The sequence below is a fragment of the Lepisma saccharinum genome, chromosome 21, assembly GCF_977018435.1.
Source record: "Lepisma saccharinum chromosome 21, izLepSacc3.1, whole genome shotgun sequence".
Lineage (NCBI taxonomy): Eukaryota > Metazoa > Arthropoda > Insecta > Zygentoma > Lepismatidae > Lepisma > Lepisma saccharinum.
Genome location: NC_139249.1, coordinates 22,334,380 through 22,351,223, shown reverse-complemented (window position 1 = coordinate 22,351,223; position 16,844 = coordinate 22,334,380). Strand labels below are relative to the sequence as shown.

Sequence of the window (16,844 nt, the reverse complement as noted above, 5' to 3'; positions counted from 1 at the left end):
AATAGACATTATCTTAGTTAGAAATACATTATTTCACCTTAGGAAATGTTCCGCATTCCAAAATAGTACGTTAGCAATGTAAAAAAGTGTGAAATATATGATTTATAGGTGTTTCCCTTATACTATAATAGTACCCTTTTCGGAACCACCTTTCTTTCGCAATTCGTTAATGGTCTTCCTTTACGCACAACAATCTTGCTGACGTCAGACGAGGAATGCCTACGAGGTTATGTTAGGCCTCTTAGGTTAGGTTCCATTAGCATAAATACAAAGAAAAATTAATATTTTAGCTAAGAGAACTATACCTTGTCTTGCCTGTTGATTTCTTCATGTTGGGGAAATGGCGTCTTCTGGGGAGCTATTGTTCTTATGGTCAGTGGCGTATGCTGGTTTTAACTAGTGGGTAATCTCCGACACTTGATTCATCCACCCACTCCTGAAGTCTCCCTGCAAATTTACCTCAACATCCATACAGGATTTATGAATATATATGTGAAAAATTTTACCTTATTGTTGTGACCACTGTCGAATAATTGTTGTGATTGCACTTGCAGTTAATCTACGTTTAGAATTTCAAATGATAAAACAAGAGAATATAATAAATCTATAAGAAAAAACCTGTAACAAAGAATATGAAAGGAATGCGGTAGTGAAATAAAAACCCTCAATATTAATTGAAGTGTAAAATTCAAGTTACCCCAGTACCCAGTCACTTGTGCATTCCCGATTTTTGTTTTTATACAAGGAAGTTTAAGTTCAAGATCTATGGTACAAGAGATGCTACTGACCTACCTACATTAACTATTTGAAATTTCTCCGGAAAAGATCCCGTTCCAAACATTTTCGCACGCAAATATTGTATTATATCCATTCATTGCCTTTAACTTCAGTGAACACAGCACTAGCACAAATACTAAACCACTAACAGCTAAACAAATATTAAATTCTCGAATCGCTACAACACGCATTCAATTCCCTGCCCCAATCTTCTATTGTGGTTCCTTCCTGCTTGACACAGAATTAAATTCCCTATGGATGTTGAAAAATTCCCTTTCCCAGCTTTATATTTCCTGCGATGCGCGAGGTTCTATAAGTTGGAATCATTGCGTTTTTTGTTTATATATTTTACATTCAAACATCTTTTATCATTATGATCATTGTTAATCTAAAGAGGGGGGAAAAGCAACTTAAATTACCTAATATATGTGTACGTATATATATAATTTATTTCTGATAGCCACCCAGCGTCGAATAACATGGGTACCTGGGGGAAACCCTGGGGGGTAAAGGTGGTCAGGGGCGTGATGCTGATCACATCACCCCCACTCATGACCGGATCAAGAAAGTGTGGGGCGTTACCCCTACACCCCCTATACGCCTCCATGGCGTGGTGCTAAGCACAGGGGAACACTTTACTTTTTTTTTTTTTTTAGCTTTCCCTTTTAAAAATTATTCATTTCTGTGAAAGAAGTACTCTCACTGGTTTTGAAGGCTACAAAGAAAGTAATCACGCATTTTAAAATACAAAAATGAAAAAAGTAAGCATATAAATAGTTTAATTACTTCATTAATCGATTGATTAAATTGTTATTTGACGTCGCTTTTCTGTCACTTTCGGCTAATCTCTACGAGTGATGATATGACATTGATGAAGGGACATTTACAAAGAACACCCATGCCTAGACCGGTATTCGAACCCTGAAGATCTGGCGTCGAAGGGAGCTGTGCTAACACTCCGCAACGGAGGTCGGTGTAATAGTTTTTTTTTTCCTTTGACAATATCTATTGAAATAGCAGAGATCAGGAAGACAGAAGCAAACGTAAAATGAGAATTTTCATAGAATTGGTTCGCAAATGTTGTTCAGATTTCTCTGTTTCTCGCGCATTTTCAGATGTATTTTCTCTTCTTTCCTTTTCAGTACGTAATTTGTGAACCCAGAAACCTGTTTCCTGATAAATTTCCCTGTCGTAAACAACACAGCTCCTACGATACAAAGGCCATCGGGGAAGAATGGCAGAAGAGGGTGCCAGCCAAGGGAACGGCAAAGGCTCTGGGGTGGAGAGTGCGACCGATGGACTCTTTCCAGAAGGAGCTTACCCTTGCCACGGAATAACCGCGCCTGAGAAGCAGTGTTTCCTTCCCCTCCCGTCAAGGGTTTTAAAGGGAGCCGGTGGAATCTCACCCTGACGTCACCAGATTCCACCAGCTGGAGAAAAAGCCTCACGGACATTCCGCGGCAAACGGTTGAAAACATTCGCGCGCTGGAAGCAAAGAAATATGTGAATCAAAGATTGGTTCGGAAGAATATTGCGAAGAAATAAAAAATAACTTTTTAAAAAATTATAACCGGGTCATCTCCGATTACCTAGGTGACCCAGAGTATACGCCGCTGCTTATGGTAGGGTTAAGTTACGTTAAGAAAACATAGTTTATTTCATTTTTTTCTTGATTTCCATACTTGACCGTCAATTATTACATGCCGATTCGTGATTAGGAGTTCACAATTAGTGAGTAAGCGAAATTTCATAGAAATTGGAGAGTGGTCCGGTATTGTAAACTCGTTCCAAAAAATTTTAAGAAATTAAAAATTACTCGACACGTCATGTTATAGTGAAAACACAACAAGGTTTGAAACACTTACTGGGGGTTACGTCATTTAACACACGGGACATTGTGCTCATGTACAGAAATCAAATGGCGGCAACAGCAGTAACGTGTCGGAGAGATATTTTCGCAGATAAACACATGATTTTGCATTAAAAATGGATCAAAACTACATTCCCGAACTTCAACAACGCTAAAGAAAATGATTTGCGTAAGTACTTTCTTATGTAAAAAGTAAGAATTCCGGGAGCAATTGAAGGTGACGGGGGTGTTCTCTGATTTATTTACTAGAGAATGTACTAACCGACTAAGTTTTCCGGATGAAGTATCAGAGGTTCTGATGTCCCGGTCACTGTTTGAAATTTGGCTATTACGTGTGTGAGGTGTAATATATTGCTTTTCATAATGGTGGTATTTCTCCGGAAAGAAGTGAGGAAGCCATGTTTTGTGGAATGTAGCCACTGAGTTGCGCTGTCTACAGTGTTGCCACACAGTGTGTTTGTCACTTGAAGAGGAAGGACCGGTTGCGAATGGCGGGACAGCAGAGTGTGAAGATTGTAAATGTTGTGCAACTGCATTGCTGGAGTGTGGAGGAAAATGGACCTCAGCTGATAAAGAAACTAATGGAGTATGGTGTTCTACTGAAAGAAGGTGATTACATGTGTTTCCGAGGACATGTTCTTAGTTTGTGCAAATACAGTTCACGCATTGATAAGTACTCGTGGAAGTACTATAAAAGTGTAAGCTTAGTGTTATTTGAAGTATGTTTGCCTAACCTAACCTAACCTTACGTGAAATTTTCAAGTTACAGACTTGACCGGGAAATTGTAATGTCAGATTCGTGTTCAGGAGGCCTCATGTAGAAAGTATACAAAATTTCAAACAAATCGGGGAACACTCCCGTCATCTTCAATTAAGTCAAAATCCGTTTCCGCTATTCGAAAGTGTTTCCAAATTTTGCAATGTTGTGTAGATATTTGCAATAGAAAGTATGTCCAGAAATAGGAAAATTGGAAAGGCTTAGGGAGACAAATCCTAACCTATTCAGAATGTGAACTATGTGAACGTTTAGATGCTCCATTGTAATGTCTTGTGAGCACCAAATCCGACCCACCTAATCTGCTCCCATAAGTAATTTTTCACACAGAAAATCAAAATGAGATTGAAACATTAAGCAAGTGCAGAAGCAGGAAAATACATATGCAGGAGAAAGTAGGCTATATGCAGTAGAATGGGTGCTGATATCCCAGAGTACTTTCATTCACTTTTTCATACAATGCCATTGTGTGCATGCACATAAGGCTAACACATGTTAACAGCATCAAACATAACAAACATCCTTAACTTAAGAAACAAAAAAGAAGCTCAATTCTCCATCACAACTTCACAGAAAAATGTCTTGATGTGATGTGATCTGAGATCAGAATGTGCCACACAATTGCCCCAGGGCCCCACCAAAAGGAAGCTGTGAAGGGCCTCCACGAAAAAAATCTTTTAAGCAGCTGGCTATGCTTGTGAAAAATTACATATATTTTAAAAATAAAAAATAAAAACTTCAATATTGTCGTATGTCTACACTCTTCTGGATCCAATTGTAGCACAGCTCACAGTCGATCTGTTTGTAGATATCTGAAGCTCAGTATACTTTATAGTATGGATAGATTTGGCCGTGGTGTGGAAATAAGGCACACTTATTCAAACAATCAATTCTCAGATACGATTAAGATAATAAATAATCCTACGAAGTACATAACTTTCTTTCGTTAATAACATCATATTGGAACTGTGAGTTCTAAGCAGTAGCAATGTCAAACATCAGGAAGACATCCCAATGGAACTGTCTATGTATGGACCCATTCTGCAGTACATTTCCCAATGTCGAAATTCTCTTTAGAATGTATTTGGTCTTAATGGTAACAAACTGCAATGGAGAAAGATCTTTCTCAAAAATGAAATTAGTAAAAAACAGGCTTCGTGCTTCCATGGGACAGGATCGCTTATCCAATCTTTGTTTATTAAGCATTTGAACATGAACTTCTTTGTGAATTGGACTTCGATGATATAGTAGATGAATTTTCGGTGAAAAAGGCAAGAAAAGTGTGTCTACTATAAGTGTTAAGCTTTTGGGAATTTTCTTGAAGAAAGTGTAGTTACTACAATTTCCACAATGAACCTGTCGGTAATTGTCCAGTAGATGGACCGTACATATGTAGTGACATATTTACTATTAATTGTAAATAATATCATTTATAATAAATTATGTATGTAAGTATAATCTACTGCTCAGTTCTCTGTTACAGTCTCAACCCCCTTAGTATTTACTACATATTGTAGTTACGGTGTTCACTCTTCATAATATACTGTGGATGTTTAGACGCAGAAATTTACTGCTGCTATAGCACTACAATTTTCGTCCTATAACTTCATTTTAGGCTACTGTGCTATTCTCCCTGCAAACCTATCTGCGATATGTTCGATTGTGAATGACTACTGATCCTAAAATCAGGTCTACCATTTGAACTGCTGAAAATGGGTGGTAACATATTGAGCCAATAAAGCTCCTAGTAAGAAAAATAAAAAAAATGGGGGCCCCACAAAACATTTTGCCCAGGGGCCCTCCACAAACCTTGATAGGGCCCTGTTTCCAATTCCTTAAAAGACACTTCATCATCTGCAGGAATGAGAACAACTACACCCTCATGAGAGTCAAGATAAAATGGGGTCTGATTTTTCGCTCATGTATGTCTTACTAGAAACAAAACAGATGATAAGAGCAGTAAAGGTGACTTTCCTATAATTTACCGATGTATGAGCAGAAGTATGCAGTCATAAAATGTATGAGTACATTATGTAGGTGAGAGTCGATGCTCTTGACATTGTTTGTGTGGAGAATATGGGTATGTGAAAAGACACTAGTATGGGGAGAATAGATTTTTGCACCCCATCTTCCTTGAACTAAAGTTATTCACACAACATGCACTTTTGTTAACATTAGCGTGCAAACAACTTCTTTCCTACCCATTAATCCTGTGTCAAATGTTAAAGTCTTTAACAAAATATTTGTTTATTAACTTAGCAAAGCTCACTAAAACATATTCATCAAAAGGTTCAAAATGGACACTGGTATTTATTTATTATTATTATTGGGTAATTAACAATGCCTTGCTATATGTAGTATATTGAGCATGGTTATTGCAACATATAGAACATTGTTCGTTAATACAATAGTTTTACTGATGTAATAGCTGTGAAAATTATGCACATAGCTATCCATTAAATATATTTCAAGACCAGGACAAAATACTATTTTATAACTGACGTTTATCAATACTGAGGCTATATATGTCTTTTAGAGAATAATTATACACGTTATGTCTCTTGCATTATTGGTTGTATTGGGAGTGAGGAAATTACTAGATAAATTTTGTTGCAGACTGACAATAATATTAATTTAATAGGTTATCTCGATTCAATGTGTATTCCTTTTCTTACCCTCTATTCATAGCTACTGCTCTGCACCAGCCTGAGACACATTCCAAATAAAAAGTAACATGCAAAACCACTTACTATAATGCGGTAACAGTTTCATAAATCGGAGACTCATTTCTTCATTTTTACAGAAGAAACTACTTACGGAAATGAGTTTCTCTAAGGTTTCCAACGTTAGTCAAGTATTTTCTTTCATCGTGGTATCTATTTGACCGGGAAATCATGTCAGTGTTTCCAACCCCCCCCCCCTTTTTAACTATGCTTGCCTAACCTAACCAAACCTAACCTTATCGGAATGGTTTGTGGGTCTATCCGTCAGCTACCCATGCATAATGTAAAATTTGCACACGTGACGAACACGATAGTAGGTATTTTTCGGTGAAGAAGGTTGGAAAATACTGATATTCGAAAACCATAGGAGCGATATCATTCACAAAGTAAGCAATATCGCACCGTTACGTACGTTCGGTAGCACTTAGATAAATTGTTTTTTTCAGTAGAAAACGTGTTTGTTTTCATGTAAAAAGCATAATGGCATCTTGAACTATGTTCCGCAATACACAATTGGTAAGTACGAACCATGCAAAACACAAAATATCTGATTTTAATGTGTGTCCGATCTATGAAACTGGTACCCTATAATGCATCACCATAAGCTAAAAGCAACAGAAAACGTTCATACAGAATATAATCTTCATGAATAAGATTTTCCCACTTTCTTGCTGGCATACGAATTGGCATTGGCACTGATATAGAAAAATTATTCTGCAAAAGAGTAAATATTTTCAGAATGGGCTTATGTATATGTAGGGGTAGACAAACACAGGGTGCCCAGTCGCCATGATACGCACCACCTGAAAATTTTCACCTGGCTCTTAGTTGAAATATAAGAGTAATTTTTCAAGTTCACTTACAGAAATTTCCATTACTTTTTTTTAAAAAATAACGAGTACAGTATATGTTTTTTAATTGTGTGTTTTCTGTATCATGCATTTAATTAAATCAGAATGTTAAACATGCTGTTATAATTTTTTTGAAATCTTGCTGGTTGAATTTTAAAATGTGCAGCGATATGATAGAGTCTGCCATATACAGAACATTCCCTGACATTCGCTACGAGACTCAGCGGCAAGCAGCCCGGCATCAGCGCTTGTCTTTCCTGGTGAACGGGTCCACGACAGTCGTTAGAGTCTGCTATTAAAATTACAGTTATCATATTGTGTACTAACCTTGACTGCAGAAGGTGTTGAAAATGATGTCCCTCTGCTGCAACACATTCCTGGCATCTCCAAAGAAAATTGGCATTTACACGTACAAATTCGTCTACTGTAATTCTCAAAATTCCTCGTACAATACTCACTTTTAACTCACAGATGGTGTGCGGATTGTCTTTGTATACTTTATTTTTTTAGATTTCCCCATTTTTCTTTCCACAGGGAATTTCGTTGCAAAACGTCATCACACTTCTCCACAATTCCTCTTTCTGAAGTAACACTCGACAAGATAAATCCTTTGTTGTAATGTAAACTTTTGTGGTGCCATATTTAGCCACAATCTTCAACACACAGACACAACACAACTTCTGAGGGAGGATTATACTGGTGTCAGTCTGCAACGTCAACAGAAAGGCAAAGGGAGTGAAGGCAGGGAGAGCGAAAAAAAACAGAACTGTAGCGTGCGACTGTCATGGACCCGTTCACCGGGAAAGACAATCGCTGATGCTGGGCCGCTTGCTGCCGAGTCTCGTAGCGAATGTCAGGGAATGCTCTGTATTAGAATGTATTGCATATTTATTTATGATGTTACCGGTAGAGCCTTCTTTAGGTAAACCATTCTGGCACAAGTATTAATTAATTATTAATCCAATATTGTAGGGTTTTTCATATTCCAAAATGCATAGCTTTATCTTGGTTGGATTAAAAAAAAAAAAAGTGTTCCTGAGAAAAGGGGACTGGTGCCTTAATAATTTGCCCCATCCAGTTCATAGTTTACTACACTCACACCTGTAGTTGGTCACACTTTGCAAGTAGTGTAAATATTTGGCATCTATACAATTTGCACTACGTTCGGGAGTGGTGTAGTGTGTGGTGTATGGGCATGTGGTGCATGCTAACTAATCAAATGAATGTTGAAAGCAGCAGACAGGCATTTGTTGAATCTTCTGAACTTAAACACCACTATTCTCGTACTTGGTTGAACGTTATTTCATTTCCTTGCAGCAGCCTGATACTGGGATACACCTGCACCACACCTAGTGTAAAAAGTGGAGCGAACTAGATGGAGCCATTTTTGGTCTGACTACCCTGGGCTGATTTTTATATTTTTTTGATGAAACTGATATTTAGATGTTGGAGTTCATATTTATTACAAACTTTGATATAAAGGGAAAAAGTTCTTTATTATTTTTTTCAAAATCCCTTTTTTTTGGTCTTATTATAGATCTATCAGGAATAGCAAGACAAAAGGTTTCCTGAAATCATGGATCCACCTGCATGGGCTAATGACGATGATGAAGATGCAGAAGAAACTGAAGAGAAGGAATCATCTTGGGGAGGAAGAGATGGTATAATATTCTTAATTGATGCTACGGAGCCTATGTTTGAAGAAGAAGGTGAAGAAACTCCTTTCAAAATGTGCCTGAAGGTTTGTTTTTTACCGATGTAAGCCTTTTGAGAGCAAGAATGTTGCCTTGATATTAAGTTTACTTGACAAAATATTCATGCAAACAGTAGTAGATATTTCTTTGCACTCATTATGGTAACAGGTAGATATAGTGAAAACAGATTTCTTCAAATTTACAGGAGAAATGATGGGAAAGTACTTATGGAATTGAGTTCCTGTGGTCTTTTGGAAGCTGGGAATAGTGTTTTTTCCATTCGTGCAACTTATTCGGCCAGTAAATAATGCCATTTTCGACATTAATGTATATCCGTTGCACGATAGCTCATGCCACCATTACCGTCGACTACGTGAATCAAATGTTCCGTGCGTTCGAATATGTAACCCCCTGTCAGTGTAGCAACCATGCAGTAGTTTTACAAGATGACATGTGAGCGTTTTTTTTTTTCCAATTTAATTTTCTATGTTTGCCTAACTGAACCTAACCTAACCTTCCGTGAATGGTATGTGGATCAATTTTCGCTTAAAAACCTTTTGTGAATAGTTTGCGTGGCATTTTTTGGTTCATAAGTTTGGAAACACTGTATATCAGCTGACGATAGACAACGTGAGTCAACATTTGCCCGCCATATTGTGTGTAACGAAAGCAAATTAGCAACGACCAATAAATACTTGTAATGTGAAAAATTATGTTTTTTCAGTGAAAAAAAAAAACAATCCCAAGTTGAAAAATGTTCCACTATGATAAGTACAAATGTAAATAATTCGGAAATAAACGAGTTAAATGTGTTTTCACTATATCTAACTGGTACCTTCATTACTGTGTAGCCTTTAATTTAGGAGTAGGACTTTGTATGGGTAACGCATATTGTACTTAGCAGCAGAATATTAATTTTCTATATGGTGTTTCTGCTCTCATGTACAGTCTCAGATGCAGCGGCAGCTCGTGACTTCTCAAAGGTGCATGCTCCAGGGGATGGTGTTCTTTGTGGTATTTGCAATGACCTCCCCTCCCCATCCCCTCTCAAAACACACTTGCTCATTTTCACTGATAAAAAACAACAATTACTGCTAGTTTGTTAGAACAGCGCACATTTCTTTCCTCCTAACCACTGAAGTGTATGAAAATCTAACTTTCTGATGTTCTGTAACATGAATTTATGTGCACGTTAGTGAACCTGGAGAATCTTGTACAGGGCTTTGCAAGGAGTGAATATTTCGTCTCAGTTCAAATATTGCATGCCAATATCCTGCAACAGCCTTTCCTTTCACATTACCATGAATTGATACCACTTGGACAGACACTCATACAGATGCCAATACTTACCACTGATACTGGAATGTTGTAAGATTTAAAAATTGTTTTCAGAATATTTCTACCTATTAATATATGAGGAGTCCATTGTAATAATCAATCTACCAGAATTTTGCTTTGCCTCCATGGCAGGTTGGTTAGCACAGCATGCTATGAAGTCTGGGAGCTTTGGTTTGAATCCTGGTCTGGGCTTGGATATTCTTGGTGAGTGTCCCTTCATCAATTTCATCATATCATCATTAATTGCTATCTTCTCAATTAGCCAAATGTTTCAGAAAAGCGAAGTAAGGAAAACAAAAAAACAACTTTTGCTTTAAAATATTCAAGGCATTACATAACAGATAATTGAATAATATAATATCATTTAATTGTGAAATTTACTGATGCTACACAATGCATGTTTGTGACTGCAGTGAATATTTATTTTTGTTAGCAATAAATCCAAACATTTGTACGATAGAAAAAAATAAATATTAGATATTTCTGAGCAGTAGCGTATGCAGGATTTCATCAAGGGGGGATATTTCGAAAACTTTCTACAAATTCACATTACCATTGTTTTATTATACTTTCATTAATTAATAATAATCATATTTAATAATAAATAATAAATTTATTAATTACTTTAATTACTAATACTACTACTATGAATGCAGCTGCTGTTACTACTTATATCACTACTATTATTAAGTAGTAGAGATCGACATAAATATATTTGTGAAAGCAATAGAACAAAATTACATATTTTTTTTTTGTTTCTTTGTTACAAAATAATTGTCTAGTCAACGGTTATTTGTATGTGATAGGTGAGACATTTTAAGTGTGAAGAAAATCCATAAAAACAAGCAAATATATTAAATTTATTTCAATAATCAAAATATGAAACTTATTCAAGGAGCCACGGTGGTCTTGTCTGACAACCTCGTGGGAGATCCGGGTTCGATTCCCGGAATTGGTTGGAATTTATCCATCCTTGTCTCCACACCCAGCCTCATATCAATGGGTACCTGAGAACAACCCTGGGGGATAAAGGCTGCTGGAGCATGGTGCTGATCACATGAAATTAGTATAGTGATCAATTGCTTATAACAGAATTTGTTTTAGAAAAATGACTGGGTCTTCTTGTAATCAGTATTTTTCTTCATTCAGTTTTAATAGTGATTATTAGACACACATATTTATGGTGAATAAAATCTCAAGATTTTGGTACAAAAAGTTGGCAAATTTTGGGATCAAAAGTGGTATATAAAATGGCGTTTCAGTGTTAAAATGGTGAATAAAAACCTAAATTTATTTTAAAACTATGCTTTTATTACACAAAAGTAACATTTCCATTCCAATATATTTATATAGTTATCAGAATATTTATATAGTTATCAGAATATTAAGTTTATTCCTGTGTAAAGGAGTCCATTTTTGCTTCTCAAATATTTACAGCAGAATTAATCAGTTTCCCATGATTTCCATAACTCTCAGGATAATTCAGACCTCAGAAGGTGCTGTGTCTGTGAATAAACCCTAAGTTTCGTGTTTTTCAGTTTATTTTGCATCATTTTGTGACAAAACATGATAGCAAAATGCACCTAACTTTCAAAAACATGGAAAATTAACATTACAATGTGTTTTTTTCACATTTCACATTTTCGTCAAAAACAAAACACGCATGTTAAATAATATTAAGTAAGTAATAATAATGATAAATACTGTTTTTTGAATATTTAGTTTCAAGTATAAAATGTTATTCTTGCAGTGTTGCAGAACTGTTATGTTCAATAGGATTGTGACCGCAGACGACGACTTGATGGGAATTGTCTTCTTTGGAACGAATAAAACTGAAAACTGTAGCAACTTCAGTCACATTTCCGTCCTCCAGGAACTGGAGACACCTAGTGCAGACAAGATAAAGCAGCTGGAAGAAATGCTAGAGTGTAAGTGTATTTATTTTTCTTATTGCAAGGAAGTATAATTTCATATATTTTATTTTAAATTCGCAGATTTTATTACTTTGGTCACATGAGTAATTTGAAATATCCATATCTATAAATAGAATAGTTACTGTTCAAAATTCATGCGTGTTTTTTATTTGCAGCCAAGACGTATGGGAACTTCAGAAAAAAATATGGCCACAATAAGAATTTCACGCTGTCGGAAGCTTTGTGGCATTGCCAGTCCATGTTTTCCAAAAGGTGAGTTCATTCAAACTGGTTGTTTGCCATGCTCTAGGACTTATATAGAAGAGTGTTTAATGTGTTTTCCAAGAGGGTTATACAGTGTGATTCAAAAGTCGGGAAACCCAAACTTTGATCGCCTGTAACATGAAAACTGTAACAGACATGTACATCAAGTCTTCTGCATTGTGAAGCGTCATCCATTGAAATATTTTCCAATGCTTAACATTTTCAGTTTACTCTGTAGCTACAGAATATTATGTAACTTAATAACTGGCAGAAGTCGGCGTTAATTTATTTCCAGAAATAAACTTCTCAGTGAGGAGTTATATTTTCGAAGGATCATAATTAGCTGTCTCGCGACATGTTAATCTGTCATTTGCGACTAACATGAGTCGTGTGCAGGTTTTAATGGGTCTGGGACAGGCAGTGATATTGGTGAAGTGAAAAAGTGCCATTTTAGGGGCCTCTCACCTTAACTGGCAACACTAGCAGCTCAAAATTTTGTCAACAGACGTAAGCAACATCTGCATCCTAAATATTGGCCATATATTTACATGAAAAATCATAAATCAGGATACCATCTGAAGTGCTTGTTATAAAATGACGAGAGTGAGTCACAGATGCAACTCTACTAGACGTCCTAATTTCATCGAGACTGTTTACATTCCTTTTAATACCTATACCTACATTTTTTTGTAAAGTTCAGTTTGATCATGAAACTAATCATGCCGAAAAAGCATATTTTGCAAAGGAATGCTAAACTTTCAGGATATTTATTCTAACTGCAAAGCATTCTTTTTTCAGTGCAGCCCTCTTATTATTTAATGGTTGGGGTGAAATGTTGGTGAATTGTATTTACATATCCTGTCTCATTTGTACTATGAGACTATGAGGATTGTAATTGGCAGGTGGGATATACCCTGAAAAGTTCGCATTTTTTTGCTTCGAAAAGATGCTTTTATTTTCTCCTGCCCCCTCCCCCCTCAAATGTGGGAAACTCAAGTAACATGCCATCAAATACATCTTTTGTCATGAGAACCTGCAAATTTCATCCTATTTGCATCCTTACATCCAATTTCAATAACATGGAAGCATTTCCTTAAATACTTTTACAAAAGCAGTTTTTAAAAACACTAAAGTAACTGTATATTGTTATTCAAGTATGTCATAAAATAATATGTATACAGAGTGTCCCTAAATAGTGTTTACACTCTTTGAACGTTAATAATGGGAACACTAATAACAGCAAGTATGAACTGTTTTGCGTGTCACATACCTTAAAGTTATTGATGTTCATTGGCAGCAATACTTGGTCTGCAATGCTGTAGAGCAGATGGACAAATCAACAAACAGCAGATATGGTTTCCACAGGAGGGGAAGCACAGGTAGTGTCAATCGCATGTTTCATGTCATCCAGTGATGTGGGGTACACATCGTTCTTCAGATCCCCAGAGGTAGAAATCTAATGGTGTTCAATTGGGAGATCTGGGTGATTACTTCTGACATTGCTCAAAATAAAAATTGCTCACCTCTGCCACTTGGGGTACGCAAATGCCTACCACCTGGTGGGCTGTGATGGAACTAGAAACAGCAGAATGCCTACACACCAGAGGCGTGGCGTGCATGTAGTCGGTGTTACTGCAGGTAACAGCAAAATGTAAAGAATTAAAAAGTTGTTTCAATAAAATGACAACATTGTTAAATACGTTAATGAACGCCGTTGCTGTCGAGTAGATATTTGCCTGGGACATTTTTTCTGCAGCCGACAGAAGCAAAGAGGGAGGCCATTCCGCTACCTTGAAGAGGCAACAATGGAGAAGAGGGTGTCAATGCAAGGAAAGCGCGGGGAAGGACTTTGGGGCATAGTATGCTATGGGGTTATCCATATGTCTGTTAAGGGGCCCTGTTGCCGTTCAGACCTACCAGATCAGCCAGTGTTGTCACATCGGATTGGCACAAAAGAGCTAAATCCCACCTATAATAGGAATACCATTTCTGTGAAGCAACTAGAGGCAGACTGCAAAGCCAAGGCTGGATTGAACTACAACTGAGACCAGTTAGGTAATAGACGAAAATATAGTTCCTTGGTGTGATTCGTGATTTGGACAAACCTTGCTCCAAAATACTAAGTTGGCAACAGTCGTATGTACGTACAGCTGGAGGCTTCCCTTCCACAAAGGAGCGGAGTTCTGTCATCTGCTTACTGCTCACCACACAAACATCAAACTGACCCGTGAAAAGTGTGGATCTTCTTCTTCCCCCACACCATGATGCCACCCACCTCCGCCGAATTTCACTGTGGGTACTATACAGTCCTGTAAACAGCGTTCACTGGGCATATGCCACACCCACACACGTCCATCAGATCGCCACATCTGGTAGCGTGATTCATCACTCCATAGGACGGATTTCCATTGTTCGAGAGTCCAATGGCTGCGTTCCTTGCACCACTGTAACCGACGGGTCGCATTGCAGGCTGTGATATGCAGCTTGTGAACTGCTGCGCGACCATGAAAACCAAGTGCGACGATCTCCCGGCGGACAGTACGATAACTTGCAGCACAACTGGAAGCCAATCGAAACTCCTGTGCCACCATCTGTAACGACGCCTTCCGGTTTGACTTCACCACACGTTTCAAGCATCGACGGTCACGATGTGTTAATATTTTTGGTTTACTGGGTATGGGTCGGCATGTCATGACCCCCTCTCACTTCCACTTCGCGATAACATCACTCACTGTCGACCGGGGTATCTGAAATTTGTTAAAAATCTCACGGGTCGAATACCCAAACCTGTGGGCTCCAATGATCATCCCTCTTTCCGCCTCACTCAGTTCGCGTCGTCTGTTCATATTGATTGCTGTAGCTGGTATGAGTGTGTTCTCAACCCGGCAACACCTTTATAGGTTGTATGACGTGTACAGACGATGCCAAGCACTTTTTGAGGGGTGTCCAGTGACGAATGGGAACATAGTGTAATTGCCTGTCCCAAACCCATCAAATGAATGCTCCATGCAATGGGTCTCAATTATTGCACAACACTTGAGCAACGTTCTGTAATGACCATGACCGTTGTGCGGAAAGGAAGACTTCTTCATATCAGAAACGTGGTTTCCATGTTATTGCATAGCCGTAATTGGTAAGCTTATTTTGCAATTTCTAGACGTGGCCGCCAATTTTTAACTGCAGATTCGTGATTACAAGGCCAAAATTAGTGAGTAAGCCGAATTTGAAAGTAATCAGAGATACTTTTGGTATTGTTAATATATACCACAAATTCATATTTCTGTAAAGTTCATTTGTTACAGTCCTTTTTTCTAAAACATTCAGTCACCTGGTTACAAACATTAATTTAAGGAGGTTAATTTGTTGTTCAAGGAGCATTTACAATTCTGTATTGGATCAGTTGAATATTGGTTTTCTGTCTCGGTGATGCATTATCAGTATCAACAAGAATTTTATGTAATTTTATACCTACTGTAATGTCTCAAGCGCCAAGCATTCTCTGCTGCTATCTATTGAGTCCGAGAGATTTTGGATGTTTTCTTTCATGCATTTACTTACTGAATAATCCCAGCTCTGTGGTCGAGGACATAAAGTGGTAGACTTCGATCTCGCCACTGAGTTTTCATTGTTCAAATCCCACTGTGGGCATGTGTGTTCTTTGTGAGTGTCCCTTCTTCAATTTCATCGTATCACCACTCGTCCTCACAATTGTGATTATCCAAAGTGGCAGGAAAACATTGCTTCATAACACAATACAAATTCTTGAATGGCAAACATGAGATTAGAAATATGCCACTGTAGCAAGTACATTAATGTTTGGAATGTCTTGTTGGGTGTGTAGGGTAACTTTCTGGTAAGGCACCCATAATGTCAACCTCACTTCCACATAGTACACCCTGGTAACTGCTTTTTCCAGGCAAATGAGGTTCTGAAGTCTGGACCTATAGCCAGTATAATCCTTTGTAGGGCTGTGTGGGTGTTGTACTGTGATTTGTCCTTATACGAGTAGATACAGAAGGTAGTTTCACATACATGGTAACAAAGTTAGAACCCACCTCACCTTAAGAAAAACTGTGACGCCACGAGCGGTGGTGCTCCACGTGATACCACTGTCTTGCAGCAATGGCTCTACAGTGGAGTTTCCATTGGAGGAGACTGCATTGAAGAACACATTGGTCCAAACGATCATATTCCTCCTGACAAGCTGTCCAAAGACCCTCAATTGTGCGGGGCCGTCTGCTTCCCAAGGCTCGTTTCAACAACGGAAACCCACAAAAATCCATGGAAGAGGCATCGGGGGATGTCTGTAAAGGGGATTGCATGAATGCCCATTTCACGTGCCACCCAATCCATGTATGCTTGCGTGGACTTTGCCGTATGACTGGAAGCCTTGTCCTGGTGGATGACAACACGAGATGTGTCACTGCCATAGAGAGAAGGAATATCATGTCTGTAAAGTGGCTCCAAAATATTCGTCTGGTGATAGGCTGCATTTATTTTAGCCTTTTTTTCCACTCTGCGCGGTGGAAGTTTGCTGTTATGGCAGTAACCACCAACAACCATGAACCCGCATGGAAAACTTTCAGCACATTCACGTACCCACTCAGATCGACCTCTTGCATCACGTGGACGATAGTAG

At 37.9% G+C, this 16,844-nt stretch overlaps 1 protein-coding gene across 2 annotated transcripts in view; it reads left to right on the top strand.

Moving 5' to 3' along the window:
* The window catches only part of Irbp (Inverted repeat-binding protein), a 56,578-nt gene that overhangs the window by 3,212 nt on the left and 36,522 nt on the right, over positions 1 to 16,844 (top strand). For both annotated transcript variants that reach the window (XM_083142542.1, XM_083142543.1), the window contains exons 2-4: positions 8,534 to 8,737; positions 11,779 to 11,956; positions 12,118 to 12,214. In XM_083142542.1, coding sequence (XP_082998668.1) covers positions 8,573 to 8,737; positions 11,779 to 11,956; positions 12,118 to 12,214 — 440 coding nt within the window. In that variant the 5' untranslated portion in view covers positions 8,534 to 8,572. The remainder of the gene's footprint in view (positions 1 to 8,533; positions 8,738 to 11,778; positions 11,957 to 12,117; positions 12,215 to 16,844) is intronic.